The following is a 20,642-nucleotide window of genomic DNA, read 5'->3' as shown; positions in this document are numbered from 1 at the left end:
GCATATGATGCCAATTATTTAAAAAATAACATGTATATAGCTGAAAATGATGCAAATTTTCTAAACATGTGCTTTACATACCTGCTACTGCTACTATATACACTATCATCTGTATATGTACAGTATACATCCTGATTATTTCAACTGTTTCTACCCTGTGTTTTTTTCCCATTAGCTCACCTGCTCTGACTCTACCTCTGTCCCCTCTCTTCTCACTGCAAATGATTGAGCGCACTCTCACATTTCTTTTTATTTCACCCGTTTCTTTACACCTGTAAACCTGTGATGTGACAATAAAGCTGATTCAGATCAAAATATTGTCTCACTGACAGAAAAGGACTGACAGAAAAGGAAGCAGATTTGTATTATTTTATTTCAAAAACACACATCTCAGGGCCTTGAATGGGTTACTACTGGCTACTGACTACTGGAGAGATGTGTAGGGGGGAAACTGAAGACATGAACCCATACTTACAGGGGGTTGCCATCTCTCTTCCAAAGCCTCAGCTGCTTGCACTATAACTAACAGTATCATACTGTACTTGTTGGCATTTGCAACTGTCCACCTGCATCTCCAGTGACTAAAGGCTTGGGAATGTAGCCTAAATATGGAATATGTAAATATGGAATATGTAAATATTCATATGTAAATATGGAATATGTAAATATGGAATATGTAAATATGGAATATGTAAATATGGAATATGTAAATATTGCATGCCGTTTTCCTACCTAGATAGTATGTTTGTTAGTGTGTATCTTATCTAAGATCACTTTGGCTACCGGTGCATATCTCCCACACCATTTAACTGTGTCAGAGTCTTCTTCAACAACAAAAAAATCACAACAGTGATGTGAAGGACACAGAAAGTAAAGAAAGGACACTTTGCAATTCTTAAAATGTACTTTGAACAATTTATTAAGTGCATACAATTCTCAAGATAACCAAATTAAACCAATTCAACTATCACACAGTGGCTATGCGTTTCCTTGTGCCAAACTGGTCATGCAACTAGTCTATTTCAATCTGGCACAGGGAACTTCCTTGACAAACAAGATTCTTTCAGCATATTTCCCGCTGATGTAACCTCAAGCAGAATAACAGCAGATACAAACACGATCAACAGATATTGAATCACCCAATTCCGACATTTACATTCTAATAGCATGATAAATACAAGCATTATCCCATAGCTTTTAATTAATGCACAGAGTGGATTTTTGGCCCAGCAGTAGGGCTTCCTTATGGCATATATGTAGATAATGGCACACACACAAATCATAAGCAAAACCTGTTGTCCTTCTGGCACTAACTCATCACTATAAATATAACTTATTTATTATCGACCTCCTGTATTGAAATATATCAGCTACTGGCATCTAAAGGTTTGGACATAAATTAACAATTTGTTGCTTATTCAAATTAAACACAATTTTGAGGGAAGTGTGTGTGTGTGTGTGTGTGTGTGTGTGTGTGTGTGTGTGTGTGTGTGTGTGTGTGTGTGTGTGTGTGTGTGTGTGTGTGTGTGTGTGTGTGTGTGTGTGTGTGTGTGTGTGTGTGTGTGTGTGTGTGTGTGTGTGTGTGTGTGTGAGATGAATCTCGGTCTTAATTGTAGTTATGTACAGATTCTCTGACTGACTTAATAACGATGATTAATGTGAAGTTCTGCGTCTAAAATGGTTGTGACGTCAAGTCACAGCACCTTCCATCTGTGTCATAAATCAAGAGCTGAAGACCGAAACATTTTAATTAATCGTATAACAATTCTTCCTGGAAAAAAGGGAACCTGTGAGTTGACAGAGACCAAGAAATGACTGTGCCTGAATGACGTAATGTACATAGAATACAATGAGGACATATTTGAAGTACATCTGGGTGGGTGTGTACATAGAAAACAACAAGGACAGCTTTGAAGTACATCTGTGTGTGTGTGTGTGTGTGTGTGTGTGTGTGTGTGTGTGTGTGTGTGTGTGTGTGTGTGTGTGTGTGTGTGTGTGTGTGTGTGTGTGTGTGTGTGTGTGTGTGTGTGTGTGTGTGTGTGTGTGTGTGGGTGCGCGCGCGCGCGCACGCACGCATCTACATTTCCTCACACAAGGATCTTGGCCATGACAATAGTGGTGAGTGTGGCCAGGGTCAGTGGAAGCACGGTGACTGTGGGCAGTCTGCTGGCTGCATTACACAGGTCAGTGGCACAGCATGTCTTGGTCATCTCGTAGACTTTAGAGGAGTTGCTGGTGCCAGGCAAGTGCACCGTCTCTGTCTTGTTGCATTTAGCCTCTGCTAGACACCCCTTCATCGTGATGGTCACAAGATCTCCAACTGTGGAGCGAGATGAACAGTAAATAAACATCCACTTAAGCCCCATTTTATACTATACGAAAATAGCAATGGGCATTCCTATAATGGCATGCCCAAAATAGGGAAGCCAGGTTGAAGGTGGACACACACAAAAAATATAATACACAATATTAATAACAGTACAAATACAATTATTGAATGTTCATCACTTGGCTGACTCTAGACACAGACAGGAGGCGATAATATAGTTAAACTAAAACTGGGTGAACTAAAGTCAAAATCTATTGCATTTTTGTGAACCTTTATGTTAACCACAATAGACTTTTAGCATTATGCTTACTGTATTTAATATCATACATGAAGTGGGAAGAAATTAAAATAATAATAAATGTTACCATTGGCTTGCATATATACAGTATTATGTATGGGGAAGATTTGGTGCAATGAAAGTGGGTTTTGCCAGTTGTGCAACACATGGGCCGTAGAGAGCATCAGATATACAGTATAATCACTATAACTAACAGCAGAACCACAATGGAAACAATAAAGTATTCAATCAATTCATCAACAATTAAGTTGATACAATAAATCTGACATTTAAGAAGAGATATTGGTCAATTCACAGGCCTCTGCTGTTGAAAATAATATCTCATTAGAAATGATTATGTATTGAGTCCTTTGTGGAATAAAACCTCTGAATAAACTTATTTTTCTATCGATTAGTCACCCCATGGAGACTTGAATTCATGGATTTTTTTGTCGCATTCCTAAGCCAATAATTCGATGGCCAGCGAACCGGTAGGCAGCGGTTCCGGTAGGCAACACAAAGGAGACTCTTTGTGTCTCCTACCGGAACCGAATTATTGGCTTAGGAATGCGACAAAAACAAAAGAATATCCATGAATTCAAGTCTCCATGGCATGGGGTGACTAATCGATAGGGGAAAAAAATCTTTTTGGGGGTGAACTACCCCTTTAAGCCCCATTCATGCTTACTTGCACTACGGCATCAGCTGCCGTAAATAGCCGACCTACAGGCTCACAACGCGTTGTGTTCTGAGCTTGTAGGCCAGCGTTTTTTTGGCGATGGACACCATCATGCGAAGGAGCATACTGTAAATTGGGCTTCACTGGAAAGCTACTGCTTGATGATGGCCGTCAGGCCGAACAGGTTATTGTCTCAGAGACTTACTTGCTTTTCCACTACCGCTGTAGCATAATTCACCAGTTCCACATGTCTTCTTTGTGGTGAGGCAGAGGTCCCCAATACCAATTTCACAATTGTAGCACTCCAATGCATGTACTGTGAGATACACAAAGACAAGGACAAAGTGTTGTTGTTAAAAAGATGAAGAACAATGAGTTTCAAGTAATTATGCTGACAAATCAACATGTTTTGTGTCTGTGTGATGCAGTAAACATCATGCCATCATTTGTCACACACATATTTGTGGTGATGGCTTGTTGCCAGAGTGACTTGTTTGGACAAAGGGTTGACCTAGGATAGCTGTTTACTCGGGTCCAGTGATGGGTTACATAAAGTTCACCTGATATTGAGTGTGGAGTAATGACACAGGCAGTGGAGAGCAGACTACTTTGTTTGTCTCTCAAACACAGGAGATGTATTAACAAAGCTCAAAGCTATTTACCAAACGAGACAATAACAGGACTACACCCCGGTCAGCCATGTCACTTCCCAGTCCCATATGATTTATTTTATTTTATTCCTGAAGCAACCTGTGGGGGACTTGCCAAACTGCTCTTTGTGGGGGGATTCAACCAGTTTGACGAATGCCTGAAGAATCCCAAAGTGACGCTAAAGCCTCATTTATAACTAGTTGTGCGTGTGCGTGGGTGTCGCACACTGATCTACAAGATCTACACTGCTATTTTTCGGAGTGCGACTCCCATGCATAACCAAGTATAACTCAGGTTTAAACCTTGGGGGCAAATGTGTCGTCTCTCTCTGTTTGTATGTGAACACACACCTGAAACTGTAGCAGGAGTAAAGTTAGAAACTGGTCCTTCAAGTTCTGTGCCTGTGTGATCAGAGTATCCAATGACTGGTATTGTCATGGAAATGTTTTGGGTAGTGTCAGAAACATAAAAGAGCACAAAGTAGTAACAGGCCATTCCAATCTGTCTCCCACCAAATGTTCTTCATTGAATTTGTGAACCAGTAACTTAGTCGTAATTTAGTAATTTTGCCGTTATGCCAATGAATCCTCCCCACAGATTTCTGTGGCTTGCCACTGCTGTTGAGCACCCAGCCCCCACCGGGAGGACGTAGGGCCTCTGTCATCCTCCTCCCGTTCAACATGCCTGGAAGACAGGTGCTGCGCCTCGGCCCGTAGGAGTCACTAGTGCAGAGATAGAGAACACCCTCCCTGCCCGGCTTCCGTCCCCTGAACACGGCCAATTCATATAGACGCTTGACCAAGCTGAATGCACTGCCATGGATTCGAAATACTAGAACGCGCAGTGGTGGACAGGTACTTTACGCCAGCCCCACCCGAATGCCTCATTTACAACATTCATGAGACACAACCACAATGCAATGCATTTCATTTTTCAACACTAGTAAAAATGCTATTCTACTGTTAGGACAGGTGTGTTAAAACCAGACTATAGCAGTGGCGTCACCCATTGATTTGTAGAGAAACCCTGTGTTCAGAAAATTTTGGATATAGGATGATGTCATCATCACTATGTAACTAGAGTTGACCATATGAATGAGAGGGTTGCGCTGGGGAGACATTCACATTGGTCCGCCTCGCAGTGGTAGTCTATGGTGGTGCCTTGTCAATCACAATGTAGCCACACCCTAATGCATACCATGCTTTATTGTCTATTTTACTCTCAGTGGGACAATAATTGACTAAATGAACATCATGTTGTATTGAAGAAGACTTGAAATAAGCGATTGAAATAATAAACTAATTAGGAAATAGTTTACAGAGACAATCAAGTGAGATTAAGGGTAATTTTCCCATTGACTTGAATTGACTGGGAAGAATTTCCCCCCTCTGCTGGCTGCTTCCGTATCAATCTGGGAACCCATTCGGTAAAAGAAAAAAATATCTTTCTTTTAGCAGATTCTACTGTCTAGACTCTAGAATCTGTCTTGAGATATTACTTCCGCGTTAGCTTCATTTTTCAGGCCACAAGCTTCCTGCTTGGCTACAACACTTGATGTATCTGGTTTGTCCAATGTGATTCAAATTAATATAGGAAGCATTAATCAAATATTACCTCAGGCTCTTGATTTCTTTGGCATCTGCTTTCATCCAAAAAGCACAATGCTGTCTTTGATTTGTAAGGGACATAGTAGTAAGTCGTTAAAGTGGTTAACTTTAAGGATGGGATTGCGTGGGCGGACACAGCACCGGTTCCCTTCAGACTGAAATATCCAATGTAGTCATTTGTCTTTTTCTACTCAACTTCAATTATAAAGAGTATGAAAGATACATTAATTAAGTTAAAAAGAAAAGAAAAAAAGTTGTGGAAAAAAGAAAACAGCATAATATAAGACATTGGAACCCAATTCCAATCAATGTACATATACTATACGTACACCACAAAAGTTTTAATTTCAAGGAGCCCATAACTGAGAGTTACAGACCTGTAAGGATCCATTTGGAACCCCCTCAAGGAACCCTGAGGGCTCCTGGACCCCACTGACGTACACCATCATGTGATTTACCAGTTTCCACACCTGGCTTGCAGCACCAGTTTCGGTCACACCCGGGCTCAAGCTAATTGCCTGCAAGGATTACTGTCTCAGGTTACAAAAGACAGTGGCACTCCCTAGCGTGCACACACACACACACACACACACACACACACACACACACACACACACACACACACACACACACACACACACACACACACACACACACACACACACACACACACACACACACACACACACACACACACACACACACACCCCATGGAACTTTGCACCATGTCAAAGATGAGTGATGACACATTCCTAATTTGTTGATTGAAATGATGAAGTAATGTTCTGTATGCAATGCCTTTGGCTCTCTATGGTTGAACTCCTGGACTGAAATGATGAAGAAATGTTCTGTATGCAATGCCTTTGGCTCTCTATGGTTGAACTCCTGGACATGCACATGCTGTACTGTTGTTTTGCCTTTCTGAAATAACCGCTTAATATAAGCCTTACTTTATTATACTTTGTTGTACAATGGTGTTGCGCAGCGAAAATGGCTGATCTTACAAGCTCACGGGGCATGCCACTGCTAATCAAAAGCACTAAAGTAACTTCATTTACAGCTGTGTTCAATACTGTACAGTATACTGTAGTATTTTACATACTGTAGCACTATACAGTACATACTGCAGCACTGTATATATTGTACACATTGCAGTGAAAACAGCAAAACGTGTGTATTGTCTACAGCAGTGTATATCAACCCTGGCAAACGTCCCAATTTTGGGCCGGGGCTACTGCTGAGGTGTGCCGCGCCGTTTGAAGAAGGTTTGAAAAAATATAATTTTGAAAAAAAAAAAAAAAAACAATAATAATAATCAGGCATGCAAACAGCCCCGAGGTGAAAAGGGTGACAACATGCTGTTTTTTTCGGGTCAGGTGTCACACTATTGCCCTATTTGGATTAAAAACGGCTAGTGGAAGCTGAAAAGCTACAAGTTTGCATGTCTGAATAATGCAAAAACAGAAATATTTGTTTGCATTTGCTTTTTTTCTATATATATATATATACCGTATATCTAGGTGTGCCCTGGGATTTTTTGGCTATGCCAGGTGTGCCTTGGCACAAAAAAGGTTGATAGACACTGGTCTACAGTGTAGACAATTGGGACAATTGTATTATTGGTCACATCACATGACATTTGCTTCTGCAACAACCGGTTCGCCATGCTATTCTTTCATGAACAAGTGCGCGCACACACACACACACACACACACACACACACACACACACACACACACACACACACACACACACACACACACACACACACACACACACACACACACACACACACACACACACACACACACGGGGGGGGGGGGGAGTTTCCCCGGACACTCGGCTGCATTCCTAGGATGAAAGCTCATTCACGCAGCTAAGTGTTAAGTGACGGTTTGGTACAGTGACTCTGAGGCAGAAAAGGTGGGTCGACTGTGAAACTGTCAAAAGAGCACAAAGACTGTAATGGTGTTCATTTATGTACAGTACAGTACCTTGCTTTATTTATTTGACAGCAGAAATGCACCAACGCGTCATTGGTGTTAGTTGTCTGCCTTGATTGCGAGACATATAGCCTCTGGCTACCAGCACTAGTACCTCTGGGAGCAGGCTGACATCCCCATGACATAACTATACAGTGTCTGCAATGCAGACTGCAGCAACTTCACTTTGTGTGTGATGATTATTATTTACATTTGACAGAAAGGGACAATTTGTAAGGTTTGCGTGTCCCATGCATGCATCCTACAAGAGATTATTACTGGCCGAAGAACCAGACTGATAACTGTGTACATTCCCGATGTTGAGCTACATTAATTACGTGCTACAGTAATTGTTTGAGCAGAATACAAGGTTAGAGGTTTAACGTGTAGTTCGTTGAGAAATGCCACACTCACACAGTGTAAAGAATTGCATATGCATCCTCCTCCCTCGTTTGTTTTTCCTCCTCAGTGTATTGACTTCCAGGTGTGTGTGTGTGTGTGTGTGTGTGTGTGTGTGTGTGTGTGTGTGTGTGTGTGTGTGTGTGTGTGTGTGTGTGTGTGTGTGTGTGCAAGAGATTATTACTGGCCCAAGAACCAGACTGATAACTGTCATTCCCGATGTTGAGGTACGTACTACAGTTATTGTTTGAGCAGTTACAACAAGGTTAGAGGTTTAACGTGTGGTCTCGTTGAAAGATGCCACTCTCACACAGTCATGTAAAGAATTGCATATGGCGTACATCCTCCTTCCTCGTTTGTTTTTCCTCCTCAGTGTATCATTAGAAGTCAATAGACTTCTAGTGAACAGCAATGTTCTGGTGTGCTTGTTTGCATGCTTTTGAATAGTGTGTAAATGAGTTGGCTTGCAAATAAACAGCACAACAGAAACCAACCCATGACATCGAAAAAATTGGGTAAACAGTCGGCTTCACGGATTTGCGTCACGTCACGTTTGTGCCACTTAGCCAGTATAAGTCTTAATATACAAGACTTAAGGAGTAGTTCACCCCAAAAAATATACGTATTTTCTATCAATTACACACCCCATGAAGCCTTGAAGTCATGGAGATTTTTTTGTTTTTGTCGCATTCCTAAGCCAATAATTTGATGACCGGTGGAGTCTTAAGTGAATTCCCATGAATTCATGGCTTCATGGGGTGTGTAATTGATGGAAATAAGTCATTTTTTGGGTTAACTACTCCTTTAACTGAAGCTTTGCGTAACGTTATACTGTAGGTGACAGCGTATGCAATGGAACAGAAAGTTGGCAAAAGCCATAATATGGAAGAATGTGATAGAAGAATGGCAGTAATGTTTGGATGGAGGAGGAAAAGGAAGGCATCTTTATCAAATTCAAAGAAAAGTGGGTGAGAACAAAAGGTAAAGTATGGGAAGTAGGAGAGAGGAAGTCATCATAATATGTATGACCGTCCGTCCACGACATGCGTGACCCAGAGTAAACCGGCACCAAATAGTCCTAGTTTTACATACTCTCAATTAGGCCATGGGTGATGAGCCAACATGCATGCAAGAGACAGACTGTAGTTCAGTCCTATTTTGAATTAACCAAGTAGTGTTATTGTTGCCTGAATCAAACCTATGACATTACAGCTACCAGATCGCCTGTGTCTGTCTGCCACCCTGACATACTAAGAAATGTGTTCAGTCTCTAAAACCAAATTAGTATATTTTAAGACCCTTTAACATCGGTTATAATTACCAAATGTTTTGGGAAACCTTTGTACCTTAAATCCTGGTCTGGTTTCTACTCTGACTTTGTCTAGCGTTTCTTCTCGATGACAAGAAACACCCATAATGCATCAGGATGTAACATCATTACTTTAAATCAGTGGTGTTCTAGTTTTTTTGAGGGAGGGATACGATAATCATTCCCTGCACGACATGCGCGTGGTCGTGGAAATACGCTAATACGAAATGGTCAGTAGAGGGCTACGCTTGGCTGCGGAAAATCTTCTGCCGGTCACACTACGTATATAGCGTAACACGATAGAACACACCACCTCTTTAAATAAATTAGAAGAAAACAAACATGCTTGGTCTCACGTCCATGTACACTTTCTACACCACACCTTTCACTATAGCATCTCAGCTGGAATGCTTTGACTTTCAGTAGTAAACAATGTTTGTTGACGGATGAAATTTAAAAGAGTATCCACAAGTGTCCCATTAAGAAATGGGACAGTACATTAATATCCATTCATTCATTAAAACTACTGACAACCAAGGAAGGGATTATTTAATATTGTTATGATATATGCAGCCTTTATTTTCTCTGGGTGAGTGGAGTGATGAAAGCACTCTTCAAATGCAGCTAATGATAATAACATCAGCAGCAGTTAAATATTCCCAGGGCGAGTGTGTTTATTGAGCAAATCGCTCTTATACTTTTTGGATGTAGGCCAAAAATACATCCTCTCTGCAGTAGAAATTGACCGGTAAGGGTCAGAGTTAAATTAACACACCTAATTTTACTGTGTCCCTTATGGTGCCTGAACGAACAGAACAACATTGTACAACACAGCCATCATTAGCCTATCTATCACCTTGGAACACACAGTAGCTATTATTTATGTATACTTTACAATGTACTTTATGTAAAAATTGTGAACATTTTCAAAAATAGCCATCTACAAGCTCACAACTCACCTTGCTGTGAGCTTGTAGATCCGCAATTTTCACATTGTGAGCTTGCAAATCAGCCACTTGCTTATTCGTACCCTAAGTATATGGGCGTAAGTGCTTAATGGGGAACTGGAGTTTGGATGTTGCCTCAGCTGTAACCAGATGAGGCATTTCTCATCTAATGTCTGGCAGGATGAGCCATGGCATTCAGCTCTTAATAATAGACTTAAAAAAAATCTCCACAACACCATCACTGATAGCATCTCATCAGGAATACATGTATATTCCTTAACTTGCAATAGTAAACAATATTGACAGATGACATTTGAAAGTGTCTCCAGAGCTTACAAATCCAAAATAACTACAGTGAAATATACTAGAAATTCCATTAGGTGTAAAACAGACTTAAAAATATGTAATATTATGGTGAACAAGTAATATCCAACTGGATAACTATTTCAAAGGGAAAAAGGGGGAAAAGGTATTATTAAATGGATTAAAAGACATACACAGGTGGCACAGGTCTGTATTGTTTTTCACCATTAGCCCCAGTGATCTTCTGCCCCCTGCTGTCTGGCCACTGACATTGCAGATTATGGTCTGTTAATTTTATGCAGATGTGACTTATATTCATTGGAATGCCTTTTGAGGGCAGCATTCAATTTTATTGGTTCTCCCATCTGTCCAATCAGTGAGAGCAGTCACTTTGACTGGCAGTTGTGCGTTGTGAGACTTCTGCTGTGCGTTTTTGAAACTATGCCTAATGTTGCGAAATACAGTTTTTACACCACCAGAACACTTAAAAGAACTTAAGAACAGAATCCCAAATAAGGAACAACAGAAACCCTTCAGCAGTAAAATACTACGCCTCAGCCCTGATGCTCCCATGAGAGAAGAGAACAATGACAACTGAACTGTACACCATGCTGTACACACTGACACACATCATAGCAGGAAAATGTAATTGGATAACACAGCTCTGATGTAAATCAAGTACTCTAGGGAGGGATTTAAATCGACAGGTAAAACACAGTTTTCTTTCTCTACTGAAACAGTACCCCCCATGTTGTCTAGCCACCCGAGGGAAACATAGTCCAACAACTCCCGACTACAGTAGAAGGACAAAAACAATAGAGCTCAGGTTAAAGAAAGTCAGCTTCCTATTATTTCATAATCTGTAACCTGAAGAAACAAGTCATGGTCTGTGGTCTTATGTGTGTGTGTGTGTGTGTGTGTGTGTGTGTGTGTGTGTGTGTGTGTGTGTGTGTGTGTGTGTGTGTGTGTGTGTGTGTGTGTGTGTGTGTGTGTGTGTGTGTGTGTGTGTGTGTGTGTGTGTGTGTGTGTGTCTAATCTCAGAAACCAAACCACTGGATCATTCAGCTCCAAACTTTTCATGCACACTGCAGTAGGTCAAGGAAGGCACTCCGCCCCACACTTTTCTAAATCGGCCTCATGGTGGCGCCATTCCAGACCGCTTTACATTTTGAGCTATAACTCTTGAACCATAGATCATACAATCAAAAATGTATTTATCTCTGGATTCCTTGAATGAAGCTACTCCCCATTTAGGCCACACCTATTTCCACCAACTAGTTATTCTAGTATATTGCAAAAAATCCATTTTGTAAAACACAATGCTACTACTACAAAACTCACACAAATCACTACACACTAGCTCATACATAGGCCTACTTCATCCACATTCCATACAGACTGGCTAATAATGGGTTTGCAGGAGCGGGCCTATTTTACAAAAAACACATTATAATCATGTATTGAGGGGCCTCCACACAATTCAAAGCCAGAGGCCATTTCACTTACACCCAAAATAAACGAATGTGACAAATGTCACGCTCAAACATATATATATTTTTTAAATCTTCACCAAATTAGGTACACATGGAGTTCCAGGATACCCAGGAGTCATGTGACAATGAGCATCAAACTGCATTTTGATACTCCACAAGTTTGCCTATAATTGGCATCCGAAACTAGTGTCCAAACGTGCTTTCACTTGTAAGCTATTTTCCCCTGCAGCTTCCTTGGCCCAAGGAATCCTAGGGTCCACACAGCTGCAACCCTGGTGGAAATATGGGCTTCCATATTTCATAACTCCATCTGGTGTGCTTGTTTGCATGCTTTTGAATAGTGTGTAAATGAGTTGGCTTGCAAATAAACAGCACAACAGAAACCAACCCATGAGATTGAAACAACAGTGCGTTCAAATATATAGCCACACTATGAAAAAAAAAAAAACTTCTGTATTTTTCTATTTTTTTTGACAGTGTTCTGTCACTATGAACGTCAGATCTAAAAAAAAAAAAAAAAACTATTAAAATATGCAATCTAACGCAAGGCCTATCCGCGCACGTTTTAAGCTGTGGCGGACCCGGGATGGAGTTATGAAATTTTTCTACTGTACCATTCATCCTAAGATATCATAACATCATAGAAAAGGTAAGAAAACCTTAGTCCAAAATTCTCCTTTAAGCTGTTAAGTGGTTTAACGACAAGAGCGATATTTCAATAGAATAACCTACACAAATGCAAGAAGCACATGGTGGACACAGCACTTTGATCATATGCCTCTCAGGTCGTTTAGAAGATCATATTGTGACTGTAAACTACACAGTGAAGAGATTATAAAGAACCAGGATGAGGTCCCAGCATTACCAGCCAGCAGACAGATTCATACCCACATCACAAGAGTACATAACATATAATTTACCAAGCAGTACCAGGACGTCCCACCCATCTTATTAATCACCTGGAGCACAAAGTCTTAAGTGTCAGCCTCAGAGACGCCCATTGCAAACTGCAGCTCATCTATCCCAACAACACACATATCCAATTCATCACAGTCATGTTCAAAGGGCAAATAGAGAGCACTCTTTAAACACGCCTAACCATAATAACATCAGCAGAAGGTAAATATTATCAGGGCGAGGGAGTGTTTATTGAACACATCGTTCTAATACTTATTTGGATGTGGGCCAAAAACACAAAATCCTGGAACCGTAAGGGTCAGAGTTAAATTACAACAGGAACATCTTTGTTCCTCATCTTTGTTCCTCTCAACAGCCACCAACAGCCACCATTAGCTATTCAATTTGGAAGCCAATAACTTTATAGGGTTATTGGTGATGTTTGGAAATACGAGTCAAATAGGACCCTGGCCAGACTGAGAAGCAAAGTGAGGAAAAAAAAGTCAGCCGAACGGAGCAAATCAGTCTGGATTCCAGGCTAACTTTATATATTCTTACTTTGGAAACTGGACCTATACAAAAAAGACAAACTGCCATAATGTGGTGCTGCAAATTAAACATCGACAGGATGGCTCTGAAATGGAATGGACCAGGACTGCGTTCCTAAAGTAGCTACCCTTCTGATGGACCTCACCTGCAACGAGGAAACAAGGGAGGCCAAAACCAACCTGGCAGAGAACTGTGTGACCTCAGATGGCAAACCTAACATGGGGCAAGGCACAACGTGCTACACGGGATAGGGACGGTACGGAAACAGATAGTCACAGCCTTATGTTCCACAGGGAATGATGTGGATTAAGTAAAGACATTGTAAACCACAAGAGCATCCCAAGTAGGAACAAAACCTCAAACTGTGATCACCTGTATGTGAGACTCATTCTCCACTCATGAATAACTGTCCAACAAATCTAATTTGGAGGCAAAAGTGACAACAATGTCCAGAATGCGTCCTGAACAGAGAAAGGCTATAATAGTGCAACTTCCCAAAATAAAAGGGTGTGGTTTGAAACAAGAGAGGGGGTTGAACAACTACAATGCCCCAAACAGTACAAGGATGAATACACCTCACAATGGCCTCCAGTCACCTCATCATCTTGTTGACAGTGAGCTGGAGTTTGAATGTGTTTGCCTCAGCTGTAACCAGATGAGAAATTTCTCATCCAATGTCTGCCTGGCAGGATGAGACATTCAGCTCTTAATAACAGCTCTGGCTCTAAGCCCCTCATGAAAAGACACCTTACCCAACCTATAATAAAGGTGTTACACACACATGCATGCGCGCGCGCGTGCACACACACACACACACACACACACACACACACACACACACACACACACACACACACACACACACACACACACACACATTTTCTTGCAAATATTGCATACATAATGTTTCATGATTTAAAGCTAATTAAGTCACTTCAATTTGATTGACAGAACCCGTTTGTCTTCCAGTGCAGCTCACACTGGAAATCTTCAGATCAGCCCTATGGGTCCCAAATATAGCCTAAAGAAGGCTCTTCTTTATGGCTCTGAGTCTAGATAAATGGGATATGCATGCAACTAAAACAAGAATCTGACAGACTCCACAAAGAAACCAGATGGTCTAGAGAAAAAATGTTTTCTGTCTAGTTTTAGCATAGTTATTCACATATTTTAAGCTACTTTAAGGATGCGCGCAATTAAAATGTAAAAATGACTCCCGTAGAGTAGCCTCAACAGAGAACGAGATTGATTGGTTTTGATCAATTCTGATAACTAGGCTATTCTAGCCTAATAGACAAAACAAAGTGTAGAGTCTTTGTTGAAGCTACCAACCAACATAGAAGCCTAAAAGCGCGTGTATTCTGTTCTTACCAAATGCAAAGCAGAATCCAGCTGCAAAAACGCCGAGAATAATTCTGTTCATGTTGAAGAATGTGACGGGGGTTTGCAGAAGTCGTTAAGTCTTGGCGTGTGCGTGTGCGCCTGATCCGTTACACTCTGATGGCACTGTGCAAAACTTTTCCACCGTCCCACTATTTATAATCTCACATGATCCTCTGAGACGTCACCGTTATCCAATGCAATACCACTTCAGTTCAGGGGAAAAGATCGGGAAAAAGTCCACACCCTTATTTGCTGCCGGCTATTTGTTCGGCAGGTGCGTGTGATTATGTTGAATCAATGATCTAAAACATTTGTTTTACTTGGGTAAAAGTACCAATGCTGCCTGCAATGTAGATAATACTCTGTTACAAGTAAAAGTCCGGCATTCAAAATTGACTTGAGTAAAAGTAGGCTACTAAAGTATTGGAATCAAAATGTACTTAAAGTGCCAAAAAACGTAGGCCTACTCATTGTACAGAATGTCCTATTTCACAAGTTTTCAAATGTATAACAAACTTTTGAAATAGCAGATCTACAAGCTCACAATGTGTCACAATGCTGATGCATTGTGAGCTTGTAGATTGTCTGTTTTTAAATGGCCGAAATGTACATGGGCTGAAGTGAGTAATGTATGTTCTATAATAATAATCAAAATCTACAAAGTAACTAGTACTTAAAGTTTTCAAATAATTGTAGTGGAGTAAAAGTATCATATTTGCCTCTGAGATGTAGTGGAGTAGAAGTAAAAGTATTGAAAATTGGAAACACAGTAAAGTAAAACAAATCCTCAAAAGTGTACTTAAAGGGGAATCACATATTTTAATAGCTTTTTTTTTTTTTTTTTTTTTTTTAGATCTGACGTTCATAGTGACAAAACACTATGCAACCAAAAAAAAAAAAACAGAAGTCTCGCTAGACGAGATTGAAATCTCGAGATTTCAATCTCGTCTAGCGAGACTTATGTTTTTTTTTTTTTTTTTTTTTTTTTGGGACAGTGTTCTGTCACTATGAACGTCAGATCTCACCAAAAAAATATTTAAAAAAAGCTATGAAAATATGTGATCTAACCTAAGGCCTATCCGCGCACCTTTTAAGCTGTGGCGGCTCAGGGGTGGAGTTATGAAATGTTTCTACTGTACCATTCATCCTAAGATATCATAACGTCATAGAAAAGGTAAGAAAACTTTAGTCCAAAATTCTCCTTTAAGTACAGTACTTGAGTAAATGTACTTAGTTACTTTACACCACTGGTTGAATCGATGATCTAAAAAACGGAAGACCTTCCTCCCTCTTCTTCAGATTAATTTACTGTAAATCTGAAAGTGTATAAATGTAGCCTACTACAGTTCTGTATCTTATGTCATTTGATTCCATTTGTACACTTTCAGATATAAAAGGATAAATTAACACTGAGGATTTTACTTCAAATGTGATATTTTTGGGCTAAAACAAAAAAAAAGTTTGTTTTGCTTATATGTAAAGCTCTATATTCACATTGCTATAGATATAGACTATATAGCAATGTGAATAGTCTATAGGCCTAACACTATAGAGTTTGTTCAGTTCAGGGGTTGGATACAGGTCAAGTGGGAAACTAAACATTGTGGGCATCTCAATGTTAAATTGGCTATTTCTTCCAAAATGTATAAAATAAATAATAAATGTAGGCTATGCTTTGTAAAATGTTTGGAAATAATGTAAAGTATACATGATTTGAACATTATCAGACCTAATTTACCGTTCAACTTCTTGTTTATCTCTAGCACAGATTTGGTAGCAATTGTTGAAATATTAGGCCTTAGATGTCATAAAAAATATTATATCTACCCCCCCATTTATAAAATGTATGCAAATATAAAATAAAATAAAGAATAAAAACATATTTTTAAAAAAATGGTGTCCAGAGTTCTCATGGGTCCACTGTCCTAGTTACCCAGGGGTCTCCTGATTGGATGATATTATCACGACCTGAAAATATATTTTTTTATTTTCTGTGTACTTGTTACTGAACTGAACAAACACTGTATAGTAATGATATTGGAATATAGAGCTATTTCACACTTAATTTAACAAAACATTATCACTTACACCACCTTTAATGACAGGCAAGTTTCTAGGAAGTTGTGGGATGTGCTGAGACATTTCTGCTCTGTCATTGTGTATGAAGGAACACATCATGCACATGTGACAAACAGACAACAGTTATGACACAACCCCTTATTTAGAACAGTGGCTTCCAATCTGGAGTTCAGGCGTGTGTGTTTGGTTGGAGTCACAAATAAGATTTGAAACATTGTTGCACATTGTCACCTTGCTAATAATGGCCGATGTCATTTTTTAAAAGGTTTTTAAGAAAACAGAAAAAACTGAACCAAAACAAACTATATGATGAACTATATGACTCTGACATTATCACAAATAACAGTAACACCCCATGACCCTGTTTGGTCAGAATTTATTGGTCAGAATTTATTGAGAGGATAGCCCCTTGAGATGCAGCATCTCATTTTAGAGGGGGTCCTATTCACATACGTACAACATTACATACAGTACAAGTACACAATACACAATACACAATACACACATGTACAGATACAGTTAGCTTGCTCACCCTCTACCACCCACGCAACCCATTCACCAACTCACTTTAAACAAAGAAGTCAAGAATACAGTACTATGACCTATATCAAAGTCAGAAATAAACGTATGTACAAGCAGTAGAAGCATGAACAGGTAGTTTGGAGATGTGAATACAAGGAAGTCCTGAAGCGGCCAAGAGAGGTAACTGATCTGAGAGAAAGAGGAAGGTTGTTCAGTAAAATAGGGATGTTGTGAATAAGCGGGTATGGTGATGTATATGGTTCCAGAGACTGTTTAACTACATGAACACCAGTGTTCTATTCAGGGGGAAACATTTTGCAAAAATAAATATCTAGAAGCTCACAGTGCATCGCAATGCTACGCGTTGTGAGCCTGTAGATCATCTATTTTCAGCAAAAACAGTATTAGTGTAGAACCTAGTATAGACTCCTGGGGGACTCCGGTCAGAGGTGGACAGAGTACTCGACCCCAGTACTTGAGTAAGAGTACAGAGTACTCCTGGTTAAATTTACTCCACTAAAAGTAAAAGTAGCTCAGTCAAAATATTACTCAAGTAAGAGTAAAAAAGTCCTTGCTTTTAAATGTACTTAAGTATTCAAGAGTAAATGCTTTTAAAAATACTTAAGTACAAGTAAAAGTAAAAGTACATTTCGTAACTTGTACTTTTCAGCCTTCCTTGAAATTTACTCGAGTAAAAGTAAAATATTTGTCTTGAAAATGTACTCGAGTAAGAGTAATAAGTATCAAAGAAATCCAATACTCAAGTAAAGTACAGATCCTCAGAATATGTACTTAAGTACAGTACTCAAGTAAATTTACTCCGTTACTGTCCACCTCTGACTCCGGTCAATGAAGTGTATAGGGATTAAGTGGTTAAAGAGATTAATTCAGCCATTTCAACTATTCCATCCATAGAACCATCCCCTGTGGGGAACCATCCTCTGATGGTTCTATGGATGTAAAGATTGAAAATGCAAATATGCAAATGCAATGATTGTCTCCAATTCTTCCTTAATAGAGTAGAGAACAGCTGGCTTCAGATCAGACCAACCACCGCTGGCATTTCAATTTCACCCAACATTCCAGATTCACTCAGTTTAGGCTCTCACCAAATGAAATCCTCATCCTGCCAATTAGACACAATTCCCACATCTCTCCTTAGAGGTCTTTGAAACAGTTAGTCCCACTATCCCCTCCATTTTAGATAATTCAATAGCCTCTTGTTACATTCCCTCCGCATTTAAACATGCCTAACCCAGCCCCTAATAAAGAAACTTGGTCTTGATCCCCATCTTCCCATCAAATACAGAAGGTGATCTCCTCAGCCTTCCACACTGAGACTGCTTTGGTTACGGTCACCCCAACGACCTACTCGCGACTTTAAATGATAGTGACTCCTCGATTTTGGTCCTTCTATATTTAAGATCATTTGACACGTGGACCACAGACCACACCATACTGTTGAATCGCTTAGATTCCTTGATAGGTCTTGGTGGCATTGCCCTCCAACTTCTGAAATAACATTTTCCGTTATTGTTGGTAATCCCTCCTCCTCATCAGCCCATCTCATGTGTGGTTTTCAACAATGGCCCTTTATTGTTTTCTATTGATATGTGCCCCTAGGTTATTGATTCAAATTGAATTGCATTGTTTCAAATACAAACTGTAAGTATGTTTAATTCAGGACAGCGCACATTCTTAGTCGGTTGTTACTGTTTAACAAGGATTATACATGTGCTGTCATGTTGACAAAATAGATTGGGATTCATAGTTGGTTTGAATTAATTTAGTATTTAGAAGTATTTGAATGAAATCTGTGTTCTACGTCTCTACATAAGACCTGGGTATCTCATATTCGCAGACAGATGACATACAGTAACACCTGACCTGCATGTCTATAATGTAGTGGTGTATCATGGTTCAGAGCTCTGTGGTTAAATCTACAGAACCCTTCATTTAACCCAGTCCGTTTCTAACACAGATTGCAATTCAAATACCAGGTGTCCGGAATAGTGCTCAGGGCGTGAACGCGAGCAGCCTATAGTGTTTATTCTTGTTTGGATGTAGAATTGTGCAAACATACAGACACATGTTAATGTTACCAGAGCCAGTTAAGCCTGATGGCAACATGTTGGAACAGCTCCCTTCATGAAACAGTTTGTTGCTGGAGGACTTTATGCAAGATGAATTAATGCCTTGTGTCTTACAAGACAAGGCTGATATTGCACAGAGAAAGAAATAGTATTGTATTGTATCACCCGTAATGATCCAGACCTGATTATTCTCCCACAATTAGCTTCTGGTTAAAGATCACGTTGTTGTCACACATGTTTATAAATGTGATTATAATTTAGTGTCTGTATCAGCTGTAACGGTCCTCTTGCTGATGTCCTGGCTGGCTGTCCTAAAGTTGTCAGTGTCCTTAGAATTAAAAGCTCCCTAGATGGGGTCATGCCTATGTTCCCTCAGCCTTATGTCCCCCCAGCCCCTGATAGATGACTCATAAGATGACTTCCCTCAGGGTCTGGGAAATATGTCTGACTCTTGACAGACAAGTCGTGTCTTGCCATCAGGCATCTATCAACATACTCCTCTGTTTGTCATGCTTAGCAAATATGCTTGGAGTAAAAGACAAACCAGTTAGTAAATGACTGATTGATACCTCCTTAAATGGGAGTCAGCAAGTAAGTAATTTGTAAGACCCATAGAGAGCAGTCTCAGTGATATCCATTTGGTATACGATTGGGTAAGAGTTATTCTAGATTTGCCAACAGCCACTGAATGCCTGCCAGTGAATGTGGCTTTGAGGGGTGTGATCTGGATCCTGTGTGTGTGTGTGTGTGTGTGTGGGGGGGTCGGTTATGAAACAGCATCATCATTACTTGAAATAGTTGAATAGGAGGGAGGTTGTTTTGGCTCGGCCAAATGCCTTCTTTGTTTTGCCCACAGATCCACAGATCTCAGACGGCTTTCTCAACTCTGGTTGCTGGTGGAGACGTTGTTTAATCCTACAGTAGTAGCCAATAAGACAATGACAGATATGAAGGAAAAAACAAGTGTAAACAACAAAATAAAGTGCAAATGAACAGGACTTAAAAGACAAATAGGGGGATTCTCATTCTACACAATTAACTATTTGACTGCATATTTGGATCATATCTCTGTAAATTTGGTTTTATACGTTGTGAGTTGAAGACCAACTATTTTCGGCAAAGAGATTTGGAGTAGAGGGAAAA

General features: G+C 39.9%; 1 protein-coding gene across 1 annotated transcript; it reads right to left on the bottom strand.

Moving 5' to 3' along the window:
* Positions 1-1,471: 1,471 nt before the first annotated feature.
* LOC308094739 (prostate stem cell antigen-like) lies at positions 1,472-14,948 on the bottom strand. The gene is made up of 3 exons (XM_080441553.1): positions 14,794-14,948; positions 3,491-3,601; positions 1,472-2,320 (listed from the first exon to the last, which is right to left on the bottom strand). Exons 1-3 carry the CDS (start codon positions 14,843-14,845, stop codon positions 2,088-2,090), a joined length of 396 nt encoding a protein of 131 aa, XP_080297679.1. The 5' UTR covers positions 14,846-14,948; the 3' UTR covers positions 1,472-2,087.
* Between the last annotated feature and the right edge of the window lie 5,694 nt (positions 14,949-20,642).

This window comes from Gymnoscopelus braueri (genome assembly GCF_963280865.1).
Source record: "Gymnoscopelus braueri genome assembly, chromosome: 11".
Lineage (NCBI taxonomy): Eukaryota > Metazoa > Chordata > Actinopteri > Myctophiformes > Myctophidae > Gymnoscopelus > Gymnoscopelus braueri.
Note: the sequence above shows the minus strand (reverse complement) of the source record. Positions and strands in the feature narration are given on the sequence as shown.

Excerpts from the sequence above, each read along its gene's own strand:
- LOC308094739 (XM_080441553.1), bottom strand. The coding sequence starts at position 14,845 with ATGAACAGAATTATTCTCGGCGTTTTTGCAGCTGGATTCTGCTTTGCA. Across the intron at positions 3,602-14,793 it reads TGGATTCTGCTTTGCATTTG|TACATGCATTGGAGTGCTAC; the intron begins GTAAGAACAGAA and ends TGTATCTCACAG. Across the intron at positions 2,321-3,490 it reads CAGCGGTAGTGGAAAAGCAA|TTGGAGATCTTGTGACCATC; the intron begins GTAAGTCTCTGA and ends CTCGCTCCACAG.